The 20,629-nt window shown below is 41.4% G+C and overlaps 1 protein-coding gene across 2 annotated transcripts in view; it reads left to right on the top strand.

Moving 5' to 3' along the window:
• Positions 1-20,629, top strand: part of ywhae2 (tyrosine 3-monooxygenase/tryptophan 5-monooxygenase activation protein, epsilon polypeptide 2) — a 34,630-nt gene that overhangs the window by 2,432 nt on the left and 11,569 nt on the right. For both annotated transcript variants that reach the window (XM_017702956.2, XM_017702957.2), the window contains exons 2-3: positions 16,740-16,939; positions 18,347-18,453. In XM_017702956.2, coding sequence (XP_017558445.1) covers positions 16,740-16,939; positions 18,347-18,453 — 307 coding nt within the window. The remainder of the gene's footprint in view (positions 1-16,739; positions 16,940-18,346; positions 18,454-20,629) is intronic.

Genomic DNA, 20,629 nt, shown 5'->3' with positions numbered 1-20,629 from the left:
ACACTCTGCTGGCCCACAAGAGTACGTGCTGCCTTCAGGTTCAGCCAGTGCGCCTGAACCGCCTCAGTGTCGTAATTGCTAGTAAGAAACTTGGATTTTCAAGTTGGTGGAGTGTTATTAAAATCTTGGTGGCTGCTGATGTTTATTTTGTAGACTGGTTGTTATTCGGTTATTCAGCAGCCACACATGAACAGACGTTCATCTCATTGTTGCATCTTCACAATGGAAATGTTTATTAATACAAATTTTTAATTTTGGCCCGTTTCCATTAGTCCATTTATCCTGAGATTCTGACATGTTGTGAAGAGCAGCTGTTATCTTGTAATACATTTTTTAACAAAAAAGAAAAAAAAAGGGGAGAAACAGATATAAGGTCTATATTTTGGTCAGACGCTGACTATATGCAATGCGATTAAATGCTTCTGCCTGGATAAAACCCAGATTACGCATCCTGCGCTCTTAATTTTTTCAGAGTAACACAAAATAACTCGCTCTGTTTGATGAGAGGAAAGCAAAGGAAAGCAGCGCATCATGTCATACCTGCGTCTTTTGAACTCTCAGGTAGGAGCCTCCGAGGAGCTTTTGAAAGCAGCTATGCCATGGCTTAACTAAGTATTAAGTAAAATGTAGAAAGTGGGACCACCTGGAATGAGAAACATGTACCCCACCATCACTTAAACATTCTGCTTTTTATGAGTACAATAAGTACATCATCAAATATTGATTTAAAATATCAGCCAATCAGATATGATACAGAAAAGATACAATCCCGATATCATCGCGCATCCTTAAAGCTCGCCTGCAGACGCTGTCGGTGCTATTTCAGAGCAGATTTGTTACAGAATTAGATAAGATTTGTGCCCCCCCCCCTTTGGATTCTGATCCAGCATTTTTCTGCTGATAACGGTGCAATATTCATACCTGGTATCGGATCAGTGTCATCAGAGATGCAGAAATAGAGTGACTGTCTCTGAAGTGCTCAGCAATAAAGCAGTCAGTTGCCATAGTGATAAGGCTGTCATCACTGTCTAAATCACTGTGTATGCTGTGTTAAGAGGAGGGGCTGGATTCTCTCCGTTTTCTGCTCTAAATTACTAGCAGACACAGAGGGTGCTGTGCAGGCTTTAACATGTTGGTACAGGTTCGGTCACTTTCTGAAAACTAGGCCGTGGAAGAGAAAGTGCCATGGCTGGAGAGACCATTATGGAGATGCTGAGGGTCATTCGTGGAGCACGTTATGTCGAATCTGAAGAAATTACAGCAACTGCAGGATATAAATCATAATGTTTCATTCTTCGTTTGTTGCTGTGTGGGTGTTCGTGACATGCCCATCACTTTGGTTTGTTAAAATGACTGCAGGTTTATTTTTCCAATGTGTCTCATGTAATCAAAGCTCAAACTAGGGCTGGTCGACCGAGAGACTGCATTACATTTTTCAACTATATTTATAGGGAAATATTTGATTAGGTAATAAGCATTATATCAACCTTAATGCCTGTTAAATACATGGTCCTGTAGCATATTTAAATTGTACTTCAGGACTTTCCAGTGAACCACAGTGTATATCGTTTACTGGGTGCTCCACATTGTTTTCAAAGTAGTAGGGATGGTCTGATATGGAAACCGTGGACACACAAAAATATCCCATGCTTTTCATGTACGTGTTCACTAATTCCAGTGCGGAAGCATTTCTAAAATGTAGGAATAAGGACTGTCACAGAGAAATGTAGCATTAATTTCTGTAAAATTAAGATACACTTTTAAATCCCACCAACAGGGAAATTTCACCTCCGCATTTAACCCATCCGTGAAGTGAAACCCCACATACCCACACTAGTGAGCGCACACACACACTAGGGGACAGTGAGCACACTTGCCCGGAGCGATGAGCAGCCCTATCCACAGTGCCTGGGAGGGGGTTAGGTGTCTTGTTCAAGGACAGTCACGGACTGTTGGTGCTGGGGATTGAACCGGCAACCATCCGGTCACAGGGCCCGTTCCCTAACCTCCAGCCCACGACTGCCCCCCCCCCCCCCCCCCCCAAATGTTTTAGTACCCAGTAACCCAGCGCTGCCTAAACATTCTGCTCTTCTGAAGTACAATAAATATGCCAAATCTCAAATCAGAAATGCTAAATTTAAACAACTCTCCAGTGCCAGTCATTTTTAAGAGCAGTTATTTATAATTGCCAATATAATTCCACAGTTTGGTATTTAATCAGGTATCATCTGATACTGTGATACCAATAAATATGGAAAGTATCACGCAGTTGTAGCTTGAGCCAAGAATGATTACAAGATATGCCTCTGTGAACAATCCATGCAACATTTTTCTAGTTCCTTTGCACTTAAGCAAACCGTTTGAGCCTTAAGGGTTCTTGGGGGTCCTTGCCTAGTCTGGAATGTCCTGTTTAGGAATTAACCAGTCATTTTTTTTTCTTTTTTAAAAGAGCCTCCACGTTCTTCTGTGAAGCAAGACACACCCTTTGCTGTAATGGGTGTGTTTCGTTTCAGTAAAGATTCTCTCTCAGCCAGAAGCTGTCCTTTTTCTCCTGACCTGCTCCAGTACCCTTTAAATCCTGCCCCCTTTTATTTAAAAAATTGGCCAACATAAATCTTACACCTTTTCAAAGGCAACTTGTTGGTTAGGGCCTGTATTCAGACTTCTTGTTGTCAGCTGAGTTCTAAAATTTTCTTCCCACATTTTTGTCATCATTGGAGCTGGAAGCACCAGCCTGAACCCCTGGCCCACTGGAAAGGACAGAATACCATGTTGTCATTTCAGCATATCGTGATATGTAGTAATGTGTTAATGCATTGCCAAATTAATAGGACATAGTTTAAAAATTGACATCTGAGATCAGTACATGCTGATCAAAAGATTTCAAAAGCTCACTTGCATATATTTGCAGAGGCCTTATTTGCAGCGGCCAATATTATGATAAAAGATGAACAAGCAGGATGTTGTCCAGCCCTAGTAAGGACATGCCCAGGTACCCGAGTACAGTTAACTGATCCAGTATTTTGAATCCTTGGATCTATATTCAAGTATTTGTTAATGCCATTCAGTGATTGAGTCGATCCAGATCGGTTAAAACTTAAAAGCAACTTAATGTTAAGATCATCTTAATGGGTAGAGAGATTGTGTTCGAACGAAGCAAAACGAGCAAGCTCATGTTTGTAAAACATTGGTTTAGCTTAGAGTAGCAGCGCTCAGGAAGCACTGGCTCATTCATTGTAACTTTATCATCGCTAGTTTTTGATACTCACTCTACCATTTAAGAATCGTTTTTGTTTAAGGTGCTTTTGGGAGACCCAGGCCTGTAAAAGAGCGAGCGTTTTGTTAAGAGCTTGCAATGATGTAAGTATGCAGTGTCAAACTTTGTGCTTTGAAACATAAGCACCTTAACAGGTTACCAAGGAGGTGTAACTAAACATGTAAGTAGACAGAGGTAGTGCGGCTGTAAGTAGACTAAAGCCTCGTTTGGAAGCCGGAGTCGTTACCATGTACTACTGCGTTGGTCAGCTCATCTGAAGGTGCAGCCTCTATTTCTAAAGCTAACACAAAAACCTATTGGCTTACTTTGAAGTGACCAAAGGATTTCCTGTGGCTACTTTTAAATAGCGAAATGCGTTTTCAAGTGTACAGCTCTGTCTGCTGCTATGTTTTCTATTTATTTTGGTCACTGATCTACTGATCTTTTGTAGCAGGATAGCAGTAGTTCAGCCTAGTTTGTGTTTTATGAGTAAGAGCTCTGAAATTTTAAATGGGACCCTTTGGCCAAAATGAAAAATGGAACAGTCACTATTTCTGGCGGAAACATGCCCACTCACTCTCTAAAGCAGAGTTCACTGACAGGTGGACTGTGGTCCGAGTCTGGACCCAGACCCTGTCCTATGCTGACCTGGACCTGTAACTGATAAACTATGAGAATTATTTATTTTCGGTGGTCCTGTTTTAATCGCATAGTTTTTCTGGTCATTACAGTTCCGCTTTAGTGGCCCAGGAGACTCTCAGACCAATCGTATGCATTGTAAATATCACGTGACGCTACTCAGCCAATCAGATCTGTGCATTACGATGAGCACTGAGACTCGAGTGAGTGATGCACACAGGAGAGGGAAGAGGTGAGACAGCAGTGGGAGAAGAAAGTGAGCCAGGTTATTTCACATGCTGTGCTCCCAAAAGAGAAAACTGACAAATAGTGTTAAATGACTGCATTGTACTTTATATGATTTAATTGTTGTCTGTATAGGATGTTGACATAACTGCTAGGCTACTTCAGTTTACAGTATAATGCACTGAATCATGATGTACGTTAGAGATTATATTCCGGTTTTCTCAAACTGGACCTTTAATTAAATATCCTTGCCCCAAAGTGAGACCTCCTGGTTTAAAGACTAGATAAACCCACTTATGGTGCATTTTGATGGTGCTTTGAGTTGGATACCTGGATACCTGGGCGCAAGTGGTACTTATTTATTTAGCTGGCTAGCTTGCTGAATTATTTTCTACCAAAGAAAAAGAAATGACAGCATGTGAGCTACCATCATCAGTCTTTATATCAGTGACTCGCATTCAGGATTTGTTGGGACTCTCAATGATTGCATAGTATGTCTGTGCAATGCACACTGGGTATTGTAGTGAGCAGAGGTGGGGTGGTAACTAGGTACACTTAAGTACATGTGCAGAATATTACATAATATGGCAACCTGTTAAATGCTTTTCCAGGTCGGAATTCACCTTTAACATCAGCCGAAGCCCTCACCCCCCCTCAAATAATCTGTTCAATTACTCGGATACTTACGGAAGTCACCTAGAAGGCACAGTCCATGTCTTGAAGCGGAAAGCATCTTACTTAATGTTCCTGTGCCCCACCTCTAGAGTGCAGATGAAGGTTTTTGGTGAGCTTTCCCTCCAGAGCTCGTCTCTACTCAAGCCCTGCTCAGCCGGCTGGAGCCCAAGAGGCAGAGAGTGCAGCTGGGGTCGGGCCAGGCAAGCGCAAAGGGGGAGGAATGCAGCCCGTGTGTGTGTGTGTGTGTGAGAGAGAGAGAGAGAGAGAGAGAGAGAGAGAGAGAGAGAGAGAGAGAGAGACACAGACAGAGGGAGAGACAGAGGGAGAATGGGGGGCAGGGGGTTGATTCTCTTCTCTTACATAAGCTGTGAAAAGAACAGAACAGGCTAGTCCAGTCCGGTCCCCCTCTGTGCATATGGAGCGCTAGTCCAGCCTCCTTGGAGGAGAAAGTCCTGCTAGAACAGTCTCTTGTCTTTCTGCCTGTCTTCGTTTTGGCTGCCTCTTAGTGTCTCCTTTTAATTGCTCTTCATTTTACTTATTCATATAGCGCCTTTTACAATAGGTGCAAGCCCCAAATGAGCAAGCCAAGACGACAGTGGCAAGGAAAATGTTTAGTGATAACTGGGCCTAGTGGTAGCAGTATAATGCTATTATAGAGGTCCTAAAACAGAGCCTTATGGCACACCCTACTCTTGCTTCATTTGTGCTGATTACTTGTCATTTACATTTATAAGCTGATAGCAATCGGTGAAGTAATATCTGATTTCCGACTGTTAGTAATTGAGTCTACTGGCTATTTTAATGAGTTATCAGAATTTTCGAAGTAAGGCCCAAACAAATATTGACTTAAATGCACAATAACAAAGGCTACAGAGCCTGATATGGACACTGTAGACACATGAAAATATCCAGTATTTTTCATGTATGTGTTCACTCATTCCAGTACGGAAGCATTTCTACAATGTAGGAATTAGGAAAAATAAAAGGCAAATATTTTAGTACCCCGTAACCCAGCGCTGCCTAAACATTCTGCCCCTCTGAATTATAATAAATACACCAAATATCAGCTTATCTGAAATGTCTTTCTAGTTAATGTTTCCAATGCGATTTAGTGTAATTTTAAGAGCAGAACACGGAGACAGTGCCAAGGAAAATGATTACTGATTACTGGGCCTAGTGGTAGCATATATAATACCAATAATAGAGGTCCTAAAACGGAGCCTTGTGGGACACCTACTTTAGTTTTATTACTAAATTAAGTTTTATTACTTTTTACTTGCCATTTACATTTATAAGCTATTAGCAATCAGTGAAGTAAGATGTGATTTCCGATTGTTAGTAATTGAGTCTACTGGCTGTTTTAATGAGTAATCAATTTTCAAAATAAGGCCAAACAAATATTCACTTAAGTGCTCAATAACAAACATTTAACAAATGGTACAGAGCCTTTTATGCAACAATATCATAATAATAATAATAATAATATTAATAATAAAGAATATAATTAAAAAGGAGGCCTTTTCCCAGGCGCAAAATTAGCTGTTTATTATTCTAAGGTATTGTTTTGGCCAAAAATAACATGTAGGTGGTTTGTTGTGGGTTATTGCGTTTGGGTTTTATCTCTGTATCTGGTGTAGTGAAACACGCATCGTTGGACAGTGCCAAATAGGCCAGTCACTTTAATAGCAGTACCTCTACTGTCTATACCATAGCCGTCTCCTTTGTTCTCTCCCTGTTTGGCTATGAGGAATCGAAGTAAAGTGAAGTGCAGTGCAGCTCTAAGCGCAGTGGGAGGGCCCCGTCTCTGGCCACCCAGCCGACCTGCAGGAATTCCAGCGCAGTGGCGTAATGGTGATTGCCACCCCAACCCCCCCCCCCTTTCCCTGCCCTGCCATTCACTTCTGCACCGTGCAATCTACAACAAGGACCGAGTCATATCAGCCTCGCCTCTCACACTACCTCTCTCGCACTTTCAGCAGAAAGCTACGCCCTGCGAGACGCTGAGTAATTACATATCAATCTAATGGCTTTTTCATATTTCTCAGCGGAGTCACTCCCTCGAAGAAACAGAAGTACATTTAACTTTTTTTTTTTTATGATTAATGCCATAGAAAAAGCAGTTCCCTAACAAGCCTTTAAAAGAAAGAACTTTTGAAATTTTGTTGCTGTTGAACAGAACCTCATATCTCCAAACCTGATAGGAGAAGGAAAGAAGTGGTAATAACTTTCAATGGGAACATTTCCATTGGTTATTCCATTGGCTGTAGTAGTTTTCAGATTATGCAAAAAAAAAGTTTTTTTTGTTTCTTTTCTAGTGATGCACCAAAGTAATATCCTTGCTCCAATAGCAAAATTGAAGTAAAAAACAAGCTGGTGATAAATGAGTGATTTTTACATGAAGTGGTCTTATCAGATTTATTTCAGTATGGCAGGTTATAGTATGTGCCACATAGTAGGTCTCGTTCCTGTTGGGCTTTGCCCGTTGGCTCTTTTTCATTGTTTGAAACGTCTGTGGCTACAGTTGCTGTTTGCTGGCCCACAGTGACTTTTTAAATGGTCTCAAACCTGTATTGGAGAGGTTCTTAAAGTTTTTGATACTTGGCATGAGCAATCATTTATGAATTGCTCAACTAGTGTCCCATGTGACAGTTGGACCTGGTGACGTTTTCGCTGCTGCTCAGGCTGTTTGAACAGTTCTGCACTGCCTGGCTCTGGAGTGGCAGAAATAAATGCTGCGTTTAGTCACTACTTCTCATTTTGCGTTGATATTCAGTGATAACTTCATTGTAGGCTTATATGATCTTTGTCTCGACCCTCTTTCTCTTTCTTCTGTGGCAGAAATCACCTAGAACTTTCCCAAGCCCTGAACCATTTAGAACCTTTGAACCTAGAAGTGCGTCAGTTTTAACCTCGGATTTTCCCTTTTTCTTTGTTGAGGCTCACAGAAGGCTTTGGTTTTCAGCAGCGTATGCGGAGGCGGTCTTGTTATTAGTCGAGCCATGCTGACTCCTGTTTCTCCAGAGGTTCCATATCTATGTTTGGAACGCCGTATATCACTCCAGAACGTTGTTCGCCAGCACATGAGCACAGATGGGCTTCGGCCAACTACAGAACACTGTACCGCTTTTCCATTCCAATGACATCATTTCTCCTGCTTATCTTCATGGAGCTCTCATTCTCTGGTGTCTGACAGAGGCTGGCCAGGCCCTGCTCCTGTCTGACTGAGTTATGAATGGACTCCTCCCTGCATGCCTGGGCTTGACTCACAAATGCCTGCCCCACTAGAAATGGCTGGCGGCCACATCCGCATGCGCCAAGAGCAGAACCCTGTCCGTGATACTGCAGCACTTCACGGTGTTGGAATATAATGCGTTTGGTTTTTGCCCTAGTCTGAGATCAGTTCCGTCTTTGGCCTTCTTGTTGACTTAGCTTGGGGAAAGCAGGTCCTAGATCAGCATAAATGGCAAGGCTCCACTCAGCACAACCAGTAATATATGGTCTTTCCTGCGCTCTGCTGTGCTAAGGGTGCTGGCAACCCCCCAGCCTCTCCATTAGAGAGGAAGCAAGCGGGGTGGAAATGATGCTTTTAAAGGGTGCCTCCTCCTAATCTCTTTAAAGATCTAAAAATGGATGAAGAACAGAGCAAGGAAATGCTGCTTCATGCGCTTCATGGCTGCCCTGGAAAGAATCGCTTTTGCTAACACTAATTAGCCTGGATCATCTTCCACCACGTTTTCCAGGCACTAGCTGCAGGTTGGACGTATTTGTAGTGATCCCGGGTTGGTGGACGTTTTTCTGGTCCCACCTTAAACGATGCAGCAGTTATTTCTTAATGCGTGAGGTTCCAGCGTGTAACTGCTGCAGCATTTAAAGTGGAACGGGAAAACTTGAACAAGAAGGTGGCGAGTAGGAAGCCAACTTCAGCCTCATTGTTCTCTGTGACTAAAGTCAATCTGATTTGTAACTTTACTGTTCACGTGTGTCACGTTTACAGCTCGGAACATGGAAAATTGACAGAGGAAAAACCTTGGATTTTGCGGTGAAGTTGACCGTTATGCATTCACAAGCTAATGGCGATGCTAGTGATGTACTGCATTCACTTAAGACTAAGTGGTAAATGGTTAGGTGAAAGAAATGAGAGCTAAATGAAATGTTTTAAGAGCTTTTCCACTCTTTTGTGGAAATCTGGTGTCATTTAGATTGAGATTTCTTATCATTCATAAACAGACATTGAGGTAAATTGACATTACCCCACCTCCCCATAGCGAACCAATCCGGTCATCCTCTACAGGGAACAAACGTAAATCTGGCATTTTTCTACAAATTTTAGGGCACAATTTCTGTATTTTTTTTCCTTGTATGTTTAATTCAGCAAATAAGCCGTAATTGTGCAGCAACATTTGAAGAAGTGTGTTCTGAAGATGATGTGTAACTTATTTTCACTTAGAAAATCAGAACGTTGTTTAGATGGGCTGTCAAACTTATGACTGTATTGGATTTAATTTAATTTCTTTTCACTTCATTTGAAAATGCACCCTGTTCAATTTGTTTGCGATGTACACACGGGTTATTGTATTCAGATTAGAGGTGGGCACCTTTGATGGTATATTAGCCTTAATGTATTATGTAGCCTCACAATATGCTTTTCTGATTGTATGGAGGATGTTGTTACTGGCTGGCTGTGACGGTGATTTAGGGCCACTGTTAATAAAAATAAAAATGGTAGACTTTGAGAAAAAGTCTGAATATTTCGAGGATGAAGTCGTAGATCTGGCCACGGGTAGCTGTGTAGTCGATCGTTGCCTGCGATTCTGCTTCCTTCCTTGTTTGCTGACAGCTGTTCGTTTACTATAACAGGCTGGTGCTGATGTGCCAGGAGAGACGGGGAGACTTGAGTGTTTCTTTATGGGTGAAATCGATATGAAAGTATAACTACACCAACTCCTCAATGTTCCTCATTTCAACATGAGGAGGTGCTGCCTTCCCTTTGCAAAGCCTTTGGCCACAATAATGTGACTTTTCCTGGTATTACTGCCACTTTAATATCGTAATTGTATTCCAATTACAATCTTTTACAGTCTACAATTTTAATTTTTATTAAGTGGCCCTAAAACGCCGTCGTAGGCTTTCCGACTGCATGTTTCATTACAAACAGGGTGTAATATGTTTTTAGTGTAAGTAAAGTCTGTGTACTTACCTTTTCTATTGTCAGTTTTTCAGATACGGCAGTACTGCTGCTTGTTTGTCTGTCCCAACTCGTCAAACCTCATATAATCATATCTTGTGAAAATACCTAACCATCATATTGTTGTTTTTGTCATATAATCCCCTCCTAATTCAGACTGATGTCCAACCTCTAACCATGTCTGCTGCTTACTGCATTAACAAGTCTGCAGTCAACTAGAGTAGCTGATAGTATCACCCCAGATGGAAAACATTATGCAATAACTGGAGTTTGCTATATCTGTCCTGCATCAGAAATAACAGTAGAGGAGAACAGAGAATCAAATGACTCCTTTACTAGAACCTCGTCAACTTCGGCGCCTCTCTCCTGTGTGATCAGGTCTGCCATCAATGTTTTGAGAGCTATAAATGGATTTTATGGATGGATGTAATTATGGCATCGGTCTTTAAATTTCTTTGAGCTAATTTCAGCCCCGCACACTCTCATCACTTAGCAACAAAGTCGGCATTACATCTCGCCGGAGTAGCTTCAGTGTGAATGCTCAATTTGGCAAATGGCCTTTTTTTCAGTGAGAAATTGTCACAGGAAAGCTTTTCTGAGCAGATTATGGATCTTGTGAGTACTTAAACGCTTTCCAGCTGCATGTTTTATTATAAAGCGAGCGTAATTGGTTCGGTTTAGTTTGATTTAATGCAGTATAGTATGTGAAACGTGAAATAGTGCATCTTTTTGATATCATAATGTGTTCACGGCGGAGATTGGACATTCTGTTAATTATGCATTTAACGCAGTTGCATTGTTTGAACACACATTCGCTGCACCAGTCAACAGATCACTGCAGCACTTTTCCAGCTGTAGTGTTGCTAGTAAGCTGTGACCGCATGGTTATAGTCATCATTCTTCTTCTGAGTTTGTTCAGAGTAGCGTGTGAATGCCGAGTTGTGAATCGAAGCTTGGGCTGAGTGTGTTATCGTTGTAGTTGGTGTAGTATAGTTTGTAATGCTGCTGTCTGTATAGCAGCCCAGGCAGGTACAAAGGCACTCCACCATGTGTCAGCAAGCCAGATGTTAAGATGTGCCAGTTTGTCCTTTCAACAAAGATCAGTTTACTTTGGGAGACAAAACGTTTTATGTCCATGATATTTCAGTATTTTTTTTACCATCTTGGCTAAAAAGTTATTAAGTGCTAACTAATGTCCTAGTATAGTAAAAAATTAAATCTAAACTAAAACGCGACTTGCTTTGCTCTGCTTTAAGCTTTAGCTCAGGCATAGCCGCTTTTCTCGCATCTCCGTCAGGAAACTTTCCCACAGAAGTAGAATAGTTGCTTAAAATGTCTCAGTTTTGTTTTTATGAGGTTGAAGTCGCTTCTCATTCTCCAGCTTCTTGTTTTAATTTTCCTGTTTTGCCTTAAATGGTGCCTGAGGCGACAGAAAGTAACTGCTGCGCACCATTTAAGGTGGAACAGGAAAACTCGAGCATGAAGCTAGACAACGAGAAGCTGATGTAGTGCTTGATGGTTTCTCATTGTAGATTAAACGTACCCGGAAACCAGTCGAGCTCATTCGTCTCCAAATTATCGATGCTCGTCTTAAATCTTTCTCTTTGCCGTTTCATTAGTGACCAGCAGTGTGTCCACCTACAGTCACCGACCTCTATAACATGACTCAAGTCTAGGTCTCTCGGGATAAGAGCATCAGCCCAATACAGCAGTGTAAATGTTACGCCCCTTAACCTCACTTGGGGGGTGTAACAACCCCTCAAACTAAACCTGTTTCAGTGTTATAATTGAAATGGACCCTGAAAGGCCATTTAAGCAGCTGATTTCATTTTTTCATTTAGTTAACTTGAACTTTTCATGTTTTTTTTTTTTTCCTTGCTTCCTTCTTTTTCTTAGTTTTTCCCTTCTTTCCTTCCTTTTCTTTTGTCCTTCTTTTTCCTCTTATTCTCTTCCATCCTTCCTTTCTTCATTTATTCCTTTCTATCTCTCTTTGTCTGTCCTTCCTTCCTTTCATTCTTTTTCTTTCCCGTTTCTATTATGTTCTGTGACTCATCCTATATAGGTGCTGTATTATGATGCTTTCTGGTATTCTGCAAATGCAAAACTGCTCATTTTTTCTTTTCACACAGACCATTACTTGAATTATTTTATTTTATTTTATTTTTTATTTATTTATTTATTTATTTATTTATTTATTTAAATCCATTTTCCCCACCTCTGTTGAACAAGCAGTGCCTGCAGATAAGCTGACATTGTATGTAGATTAATAGCTTTAATTGTGTAGTGCTGACTTACTGAACCCCAGTGAAAAGCTCGAGGGCTTGAACGCTCTTAACCTGCTGTCTCTACCTATGCAGAACAGGCAATCGGGCATTTTAACAGCCAAGAATTCCCCCCACCTTTAGGGTTGCTCAGCAACAAGCTCAGTGGGAAAGGTCGAAGGTGAGTGTGGTTAGAAATAACTACAGTGCACTGCTCTGGTACTTTGTACTGATAGCGTGCAGTAACTCCATATCTGCACTAGATCTAGCCTTAGATCCAGATATTAGACTGTTCCGTAGAACCTTAGTGTGATTTTTGTCTACAGTTTTGTCTAAAATCTTACAAAAAACTGATTTTCTTTGAAAATTGAAGTGATGTGGCTTGAGCTGCAGCTCACAGCGTCCATGTATAGTCCTCAGATGCAGTACAGACACTGAAATTAGGGGCTAATGACTTCCTACTGTTGGCATTTCATGTGTAAAACATTTGTTCATGAAGTTTTGTTTATATATGTTAAATTAGAAACCTCTATGTTAATGATTCATTTGATTTGTAGCATTTAAAATGGTTTATTGAGTCATGCAAACAATGCAAATTTTGCAAGCGATGATTTAAAAAAAAAAATTAATAATCTAAGCAGTTCAGACTCTTATTGATGCATCGGGAGTTAAAATGAATCATTACACGTTGCCTTCCAGGCTGCTGGTTGCTCATGCTGCTCAAACTTAGCAGGCCAAGATGAGCGTAGAGAATGTACAATGTTATTCAGTAAGTGTTTCACCTCCGCAGTCTAACCCATCTGTGCAGTGAAACACCACATGCACACTAGTGAATGCACACACACTAGGGGTCGGTGAGCACACTTGCCTGGAACAGCACACTTCCACACCCGGGGTGCAGTTGGGTGCCCTGCTCAAGGGCACTGCAGTCGCTGGTTCCCTAACCTCCAGCCCATGACTGCCCTACAGGAGTTGGTTTTGGCTAAATACGGCTGCTAAACTGTCTGATGCTGGGAGTGTTTGTCTCCAGGCTTTTCCACCCTCTTCATTTTGAGTGGTTGATTGTCCTGCGGCTCCTGCTCAACCCGCTGAAATCTCTTTGCTGCGCTCGTTATAATAAGCCTGTATTCCAAGCATGATTATACCCTTCACCATCCACAGCAGACCACATGGATTTCTGACCCCTTGATTGATTCTGTATATGTGAGGATATCGGTGGACTAGAACTGGGTGCTGCAGCTGCATCCAGTACCTTTGGGATGAGTTGGAGTTGATTTATCATCATCCAACATCAGTACCTGACCTCGCTAATGCTCTTTTGGCTGATTTGCATTCAGAACCTCCCAGAAATGCCAACATCCAGTGTAAAGGCTTCACAGAAGAGTAGAGGCTGTAACTTCTGCAACAGTGGACAAACTCCCTTTTGATATCCTTGATTTCCAAAGAAACACTGGATGAGCAGATGTCTAAAAATGTTTGGGCATAAGTGGCAGAAGATAAAACTGGTATTTCAGATATTAGTGGCAGTGGGGAAAATTTAACAGTGGATGGCCTTGAAAGAGATTTCCACTGATTTCTTCAGACTTTCTGTATAATTAAAGAGTTAAGATGTAAACAAAGTCATTCAGAGTGGTTTGAGGCTAAATACTCTGTTCTAGAGATGCTTACCACAGTGGCAGTGATGGGAACCAGACATCCACCTCTAAAAGCCCCTTCACAAAACATTGTTGCATGAAATGGTTAACACTCTGCCTGATGCCTGAGACTTTTTAACTGTAGCGTAGAGAAAATTTTGGCCCACAAGATATTGTTTTAACACTGTTTTATGACTGAGGGATCAATGCAGGGCAATGTAAGCCAAAATAGTCTCTAAAGAAAACTTATTTTCTTCAGCAGCATGACATAAAAACTCGGCCACAAATAAGATTCACTGGTCATTTTGGGTAGTAAGTAAAATGACTGTTTGCAGCCTGGATGTCTGGTTCCTGTCACCATCATTGTAAAGAAAGTTTCTCTACAGTGAACCATTTCACAAACCACTCTGAATGACCATTTACATCTCAACCACTGAATAATGTAGAAGCTTAGAAAGTTTGGTTGAATTACACCTTTTAATATAGTCAATAATGATCCATTAATGTATGGCTGGATCAGGTCTGGGACGTCCCTATCAAGATGTATTGTTCATGTTCAGTGCTGAGTGCACATCATTAATTATATATACATACTTTGCGTCTGTAATAAAGTGTTGCTTTTAAAGCTGACACATTTGTGACCAGCACAAAAATGTTACTTCAGCAAAACAGGTAATCTGGTGTTGAGGGAGATGACCAGGCAGTCTGTGTATTAAGGTCTGCATGAATCTTTGTTAGCCCCTTTTTACCCTGTTATTTAATGGTCAGGACCACCACAGAGCAGGCATTGTTTGGGTAGTGGATCATTCTCAGCACTACAGTGACACTGACGTGGTGGTGCTGTTGCACCAGTACGAGTGGATCAGACGCAGCAGTGATGCTGGAGTGCATTGTTTGGAGCAGAATCTGGTTTAGAGCTATATTAGTATGCTTATGGCTGAGTATCGAAGGTCAGTGCAGGCCCAGTAAGAACCCGTGTTTATTGAGGTGGGGGCATTTTAGTAATGCTCCCACTTTGTAAGTAGCTTGGCTTGTTTTCTCTGACACATCAGACACACACAGCAGTGAATAGGAAAAGGAAGCATGAACGTCCTGTAGGGACACAAGATACATGTGTTACTGTTAACTGTTTGACCTACAGCCGATTTGATCAGACTTTAAAGACGAGACTACACTAAATTCCCAAACCACCGAGCGGCTTTTCAGTTGGAAGCTTCTACTGAACAACCTGGAATCAGCCAGAAATTAACCCAATACCATTCAACAAACAAAATGGGCTGTAAGATATTGATCTAGAAAAAAATGACAAAAATTGGTGGTGTGTTGTGCTGGTACGAGTGGATAAGACACAGCAGTGCTGCTGGAGTTTTTAAACACTGTGTCCACTCACTGTGCGCTCTATTAGATGCTCCTACCTTGTCAGTCTACCTTGTAGATGTAAACTCTGAGACGATAGCTCTGAGCACCACGTGGTGGTGGTGTGTTGTGCTGGTCTGAGTGGATCAGACAATCAAGTGTTACTGCATCAGACAGTCAGTGTTACTGCAGTGCTGAGTGATCCACCACCCAAATAGTACCTGCTCTGTGAGGGTTCATGGGGGTCCTGACCACTGAAGAACAGGGTAAAAGGGGGTAACAAAGTATCAGAGAAACAGATGGACTACAGTCTGTAACTGTAGAACTACAAAGTGCAGCTATACAGTAAGTGGAGCTGATAAAGTGGACAGTGAGTGTAGAAACAAGGACGTGGTAATAATGTTATGCTTGCTTGGTGTATATAACTCTTCACTCTGTATTAGTTCCCACCCACATTTATTCCAGAATTCCTCATGGATGTCCCTGGATGTGCTGATCGGTCATAGTTAGACAGATTGAATCCGTGATCCATCTTTTAAACCTTTGTGTGACACACGACTCCCTTATATGTGGATTATAGTCTTAAATTATTTTAAACTGCTAAAAACATAAAATTTTCATTTAGAGATGTCATTATCGGCTATAATAAGGTTTTCATCATCAGTTACTCTATCGGCCTAGAAATTCTCTCACTGCATGGCAAGATTCCTGCTGCTCCTGCTGTGGCTTATGGACACTCTTGCAGCTCATTTAGGATCTGCTGCACTAATCTGGTCTCATCATCCACACTGATTAGCCAGTGAGGCCCGACCCTTACACTGGGAAATACACAGTGGTGTCTTTGTGGTGCTCTTTGTGTAGTCCATAGTCTAGTCATAGCAAACAAGAACACCTTTACTTAGCAGCCAGTCACCTTTTGTTGTAGTTTCCATTTGTTAAAGATGTCAACCCAAAGTGAAGATGCTTGCGGGGGGCAGGGGGCAGGTGGGAGGGAACCACCGAAATTCAGGTCACTAAACCACTAGATCTTAAAATGAGTCACGATTTCTACAAGCAATTTATAATCACTGTTCATACCAAGTATCACAAGGAGGTGCAGTGCTGAGGAACTTCTCCTCTACAGGTTTGATACACAACATCCCACTTGATACACAGAAAATAGCAAAACAACAGGAGCAGAATGGAAAGTTCCTGCTAGTGCACTGACGCCATCTGTAGCCACAGGTTTTGAAAAAGTGTACAAATGACCGAGCCGAAGTGCAGCTATGTTTTTGAGGATGTTGGTAGACTACACACTTTAATGTTACTGAATTTCAGTTTTCATGCACATCAGTTCCGTTTCTTTCAGTTTCGGCCAGGATTTTAAAATAATTCTTTCATATCAAAAATGAATAGATTTGTGTTTAAATTTCGTGATTCACCTAATCATTTCTTAAAGTACCGTAATCACTGTAAGATCAGAAATTGACGTGTCTTGCTCATTGGGTGTCTCTGTTTGTACTCTGCAGAAATGGTGGAGTCCATGAAAAGCGTGGCGGGGAAGGACGTAGAGCTGACCGTTGAGGAGAGGAACCTGCTGTCTGTGGCCTATAAGAACGTGATTGGTGCACGAAGAGCCTCCTGGAGGATAATCAGCAGCATCGAACAGAAGGAGGAGAGCAAAGGAGGAGAAGACAAACTCAAAATGATCCGGGAATACAGACAAACGGTGAGCTCTAGCCTGTGTTTAATCACTGTGGATTAGTTGCTTTCCGAGTTCTTTTGAAGGGCCCGTATCTTACACTTTTATTTTATTTTGAATTTATTTATTCTTTTATGACATTCATGTGTCATTTTAATCCACTTTTCCCCATATAGTTCAAAACCTTTCTTGCGCTGTTTTTGTTATTGTGCCTTTTAATGAGCTCTTCTGTTATTCAAAAAGTAGTCCTGAAACATCCCTTATAACCTCATTGTCAACGGGTGGCGCTAAACTGCTGTAGGCTGGACAGGCAGATCACACTCAGCAAGCACTTTAATAGCACTTTTCTTTATATCTACGCTCACTGTCCATTTTACCAGCTCCTCTTACTATATAGGTGCTCTTTGTAGTTCTATAGACTGTTTCTCTGATACTTTTGTTAGCCACCTTATACCCTGTTCTTCAGTGGTCAGGACCCCCATGGACCCTCAGAGAGCAGGCATTATTTGAGTGATGGATCATTCTCAGCACTGCAGTGATACTGATGTGGTAGTGGTGGTGGTGTGTTAGTGTTTGTTGTGCTGGTCTGAGTGGACCAGACGCAGCTGTGCTGCTGGAGTTTTTAAACGCCTCATTGTCGCTGCTGGACATCAACCCGAAACCATCATGCCAACAGCGGCCTGTGGGCGGTGTCCTGTGACCACTGATGAAGCCCTAGAGGATGACTACCATATAATGTGCAGCAGCAGTTGAGCTATCGTCTCTTTACTTTACATCTACAAGGTGTGCCAACAAGGAAGGAGCGGACATTGAGTGGACATGGTGTTTAAAAACTTCAGCAGCACTGCTGTGTCTGATCCACTCGTAGCAGCGCAACACACACAAACACATCACCACCACATCACTGCAATGATCCAGATAATACCTGCTGTTTGGTGGTCCTGAGCATTAAAGAACGGGGTGAATGGGGTCTAACAAAGTATGCAGAGAAACGGATGGACTACACTCTGTAACTGTAGGATTACAAAGTGCTGCTGTTTGGTAAGTGGAGCTGATAAAATCGACAGGGAGTTTAGAAACAAAGTGTTCCTAATAAAGCACTCAGTTATGACATCACACAAACAACAAATTTGGGCTTGGTTTCCATATATGGCCTAAATGGCCTGCGAAGTGAAGGATACGTTTTGAAACTTCTAACAGTGTTTATATAAATATGTCAAACAAGCAGTTCTGTGGTTTTGGCCCTTTAAAACTGAACTCATTGTTTTTGGCTGTTTTAGTGCTGAGCAGAGGCTTTTCTCTTGTCCTGTTTGGGCATTTGTCTCCAAACGATTGATCTCAAAAATGAGATTTATTATTGTCAGTTATGTACATCTGTTTTGTTTTTGTTTTTTTATTTACTGTGCATAGTAAATTTTTCTCTTGTGTGCATAGGTCGAGAAAGAGCTGAAATCAATCTGTAACGACATTCTGGATGTACTGGACAAACACCTCATTCCTGCAGCCAACACAGGAGAGTCGAAGGTTTTCTACTACAAAATGTGAGTCCTTATTCAAAGTAAAGAACACATGGCATTCAGTTCCTACTTTAGCTGAGCTCACTTAGTCATATGCAAAACTAAGTTAACACATCCTCTACACAGAATGACCTTAAATGTGACATTTTTCATTTTTGGTGCATAATTTCTGGTTATTTGCTGAGTTTAACATATTGGAAATAATAAAAATGAGAGAAAATGTGCTGTAACGTTTGCACAGGCAACATTTTATATTATAATCATTATATTAAATTTGGGGCGTCACGGTGGCGCGGTGGGTAGTGCCTTGGCCTCACAGTGAGGAGGGCCTGGGTTTGGTTCCCCGGCCGGGTGACCAGGTCCTCTCTGTGTGGAGTTTGCATGTTCTCCCCGTGTCTGCGTGGGTTTCCTCCGGGTTCTCCGGTTTCCTCCCACAGTCCAAAGACATGCAGTCAGGCCAATTGGACATGCTACATTGCCCCTAGGTGTGAGTGACTGTCTGTGTCTGTCTGTCTGCCCTGCGATGGACTGGCGACCTGTCCAGGGTGTATCCTGCTTTCCGCCCGATGACTGCTGGGATAGGCTCCAGCACCCCCCGCGACCCTGACGGAGAAGCGGCTTAGAAAATGGATGGATGGATATTAAATTCAGCAAATAAACAGTAATTCTGCATTAGTGTTCAGACGCATGTTCTCTGTAGGGGCGTGATATTTATTTTTACTCGAGGAAACGTAATTAAAGCAGGAGCACCCAAACTTTTGCATACGACTGAGTGTTATTCTGGCTATAAGTGTTAACGCAGTACGGCAGTTTATTACGTTTACTCTAAAAGGAGCAGTCAATCATTTTTCAAGCCTAATCTCTATCTGCCCCTCGGTTGATCACCATGGATTATTTTGACTAGGCCCGTGCTCAGCGACTGTTAACACGGTTACCATGGTAACAGCCCCCAATGATTATGATAACCCATTTAATTTACTGTTTGATAACGTATTGTGCATTTGTTGATTAATTTTATGCAAACTATAGCAAGACAGTAGCATTACCACATTTAACATGGCTGAACTTTTAATTGTGCTGGGTGAGGTATTATATAATAATGCCACATTTGTTGTATGTTTTATATAAACGAGATTGTTCTATAAGCATTGGCTGCTGAGCTGTTCTGGTTGACTGTGTTCAGTTGTGCAGGCAGAGATCATGCCTGATGAAAAAACTGTCTATATGGTGTTACATATGTTTTAGGATGTACAGACCACAGCGTTAAAAAAAAAAAGCTTGTCTCAGTTCTTGTACATCAGGCGAAACGGGACATTTTACATTACTTCAGGCGAAATGGCACGTCTCAGGCTCAGGTCGCCTGGAGGATGCTAGACGAGTAGTTTCTCCAAGGGGAAAATTATGAATCTCAACTACATTATACATCCATTTAATTAAAGGGGAATTCTACCAGTTTTGCAAAATTTGCAAAATTACTTAATCATTCAGTAGTTTACATCATTTAGTATTTCAGAGTCAAAATTGTTCACCATTATAGTACTAGGAACCAGACATCCTAGGCACTTAATGGCTCTAAAAGCTTGTGATAATTTTGTTATAAAGTTTTACATCTTTGTTGTTGTTGTTGTTGTTGTTGTTGTTGTTGTTGTTGTTGTTGTTGTTGTTTTTTAGGATAAACTTTACTCCAGGATCACTTGTTTCCCCTCAAAACCACATTCTTAACTGAGATCAGTGCGTTTGAGCTAACAGACTTTTCTTATTAGCCTGTAGCTACAACCGTTCAACACGGTTAATACCAGCAGCTGCTTCTGATTATAGTTAATTTTTACGGTTTTCTTATGTATGTGGGGGACTTTGAGGAGGTCTGTTTACAAAATGTCATAGATCCATATGAATTTCCCTCATGAACATTTGCTTACCTTGATTTCAGTTTCTGCTGGAGTGAAACGGCTGGTGTGTAAATCTACGGCTCAATCAGACCCTTCTCAAAAACGCAGGCAGGGTGTTGTAAGAAAAAACATAATGCCCAAAGAAAATGGATTTTTTCAATTTAGCATTATTTTTTCATTATTAGAATGACATATTAAAACATTTTGTATAGCAGAAAAAAATATATTTGTGATGTAAACCTAATGGCGTCTGCTTCCTGCTACTACAGTGAACAATTTTGACTCTAAATTTCTCTAGAAAGGCGCATTTC

This window comes from Pygocentrus nattereri, chromosome 23, assembly GCF_015220715.1.
Source record: "Pygocentrus nattereri isolate fPygNat1 chromosome 23, fPygNat1.pri, whole genome shotgun sequence".
Classification (NCBI taxonomy): Eukaryota; Metazoa; Chordata; class Actinopteri; order Characiformes; family Serrasalmidae; genus Pygocentrus; species Pygocentrus nattereri.
This window is presented reverse-complemented; position numbering and strand designations above follow the sequence as displayed.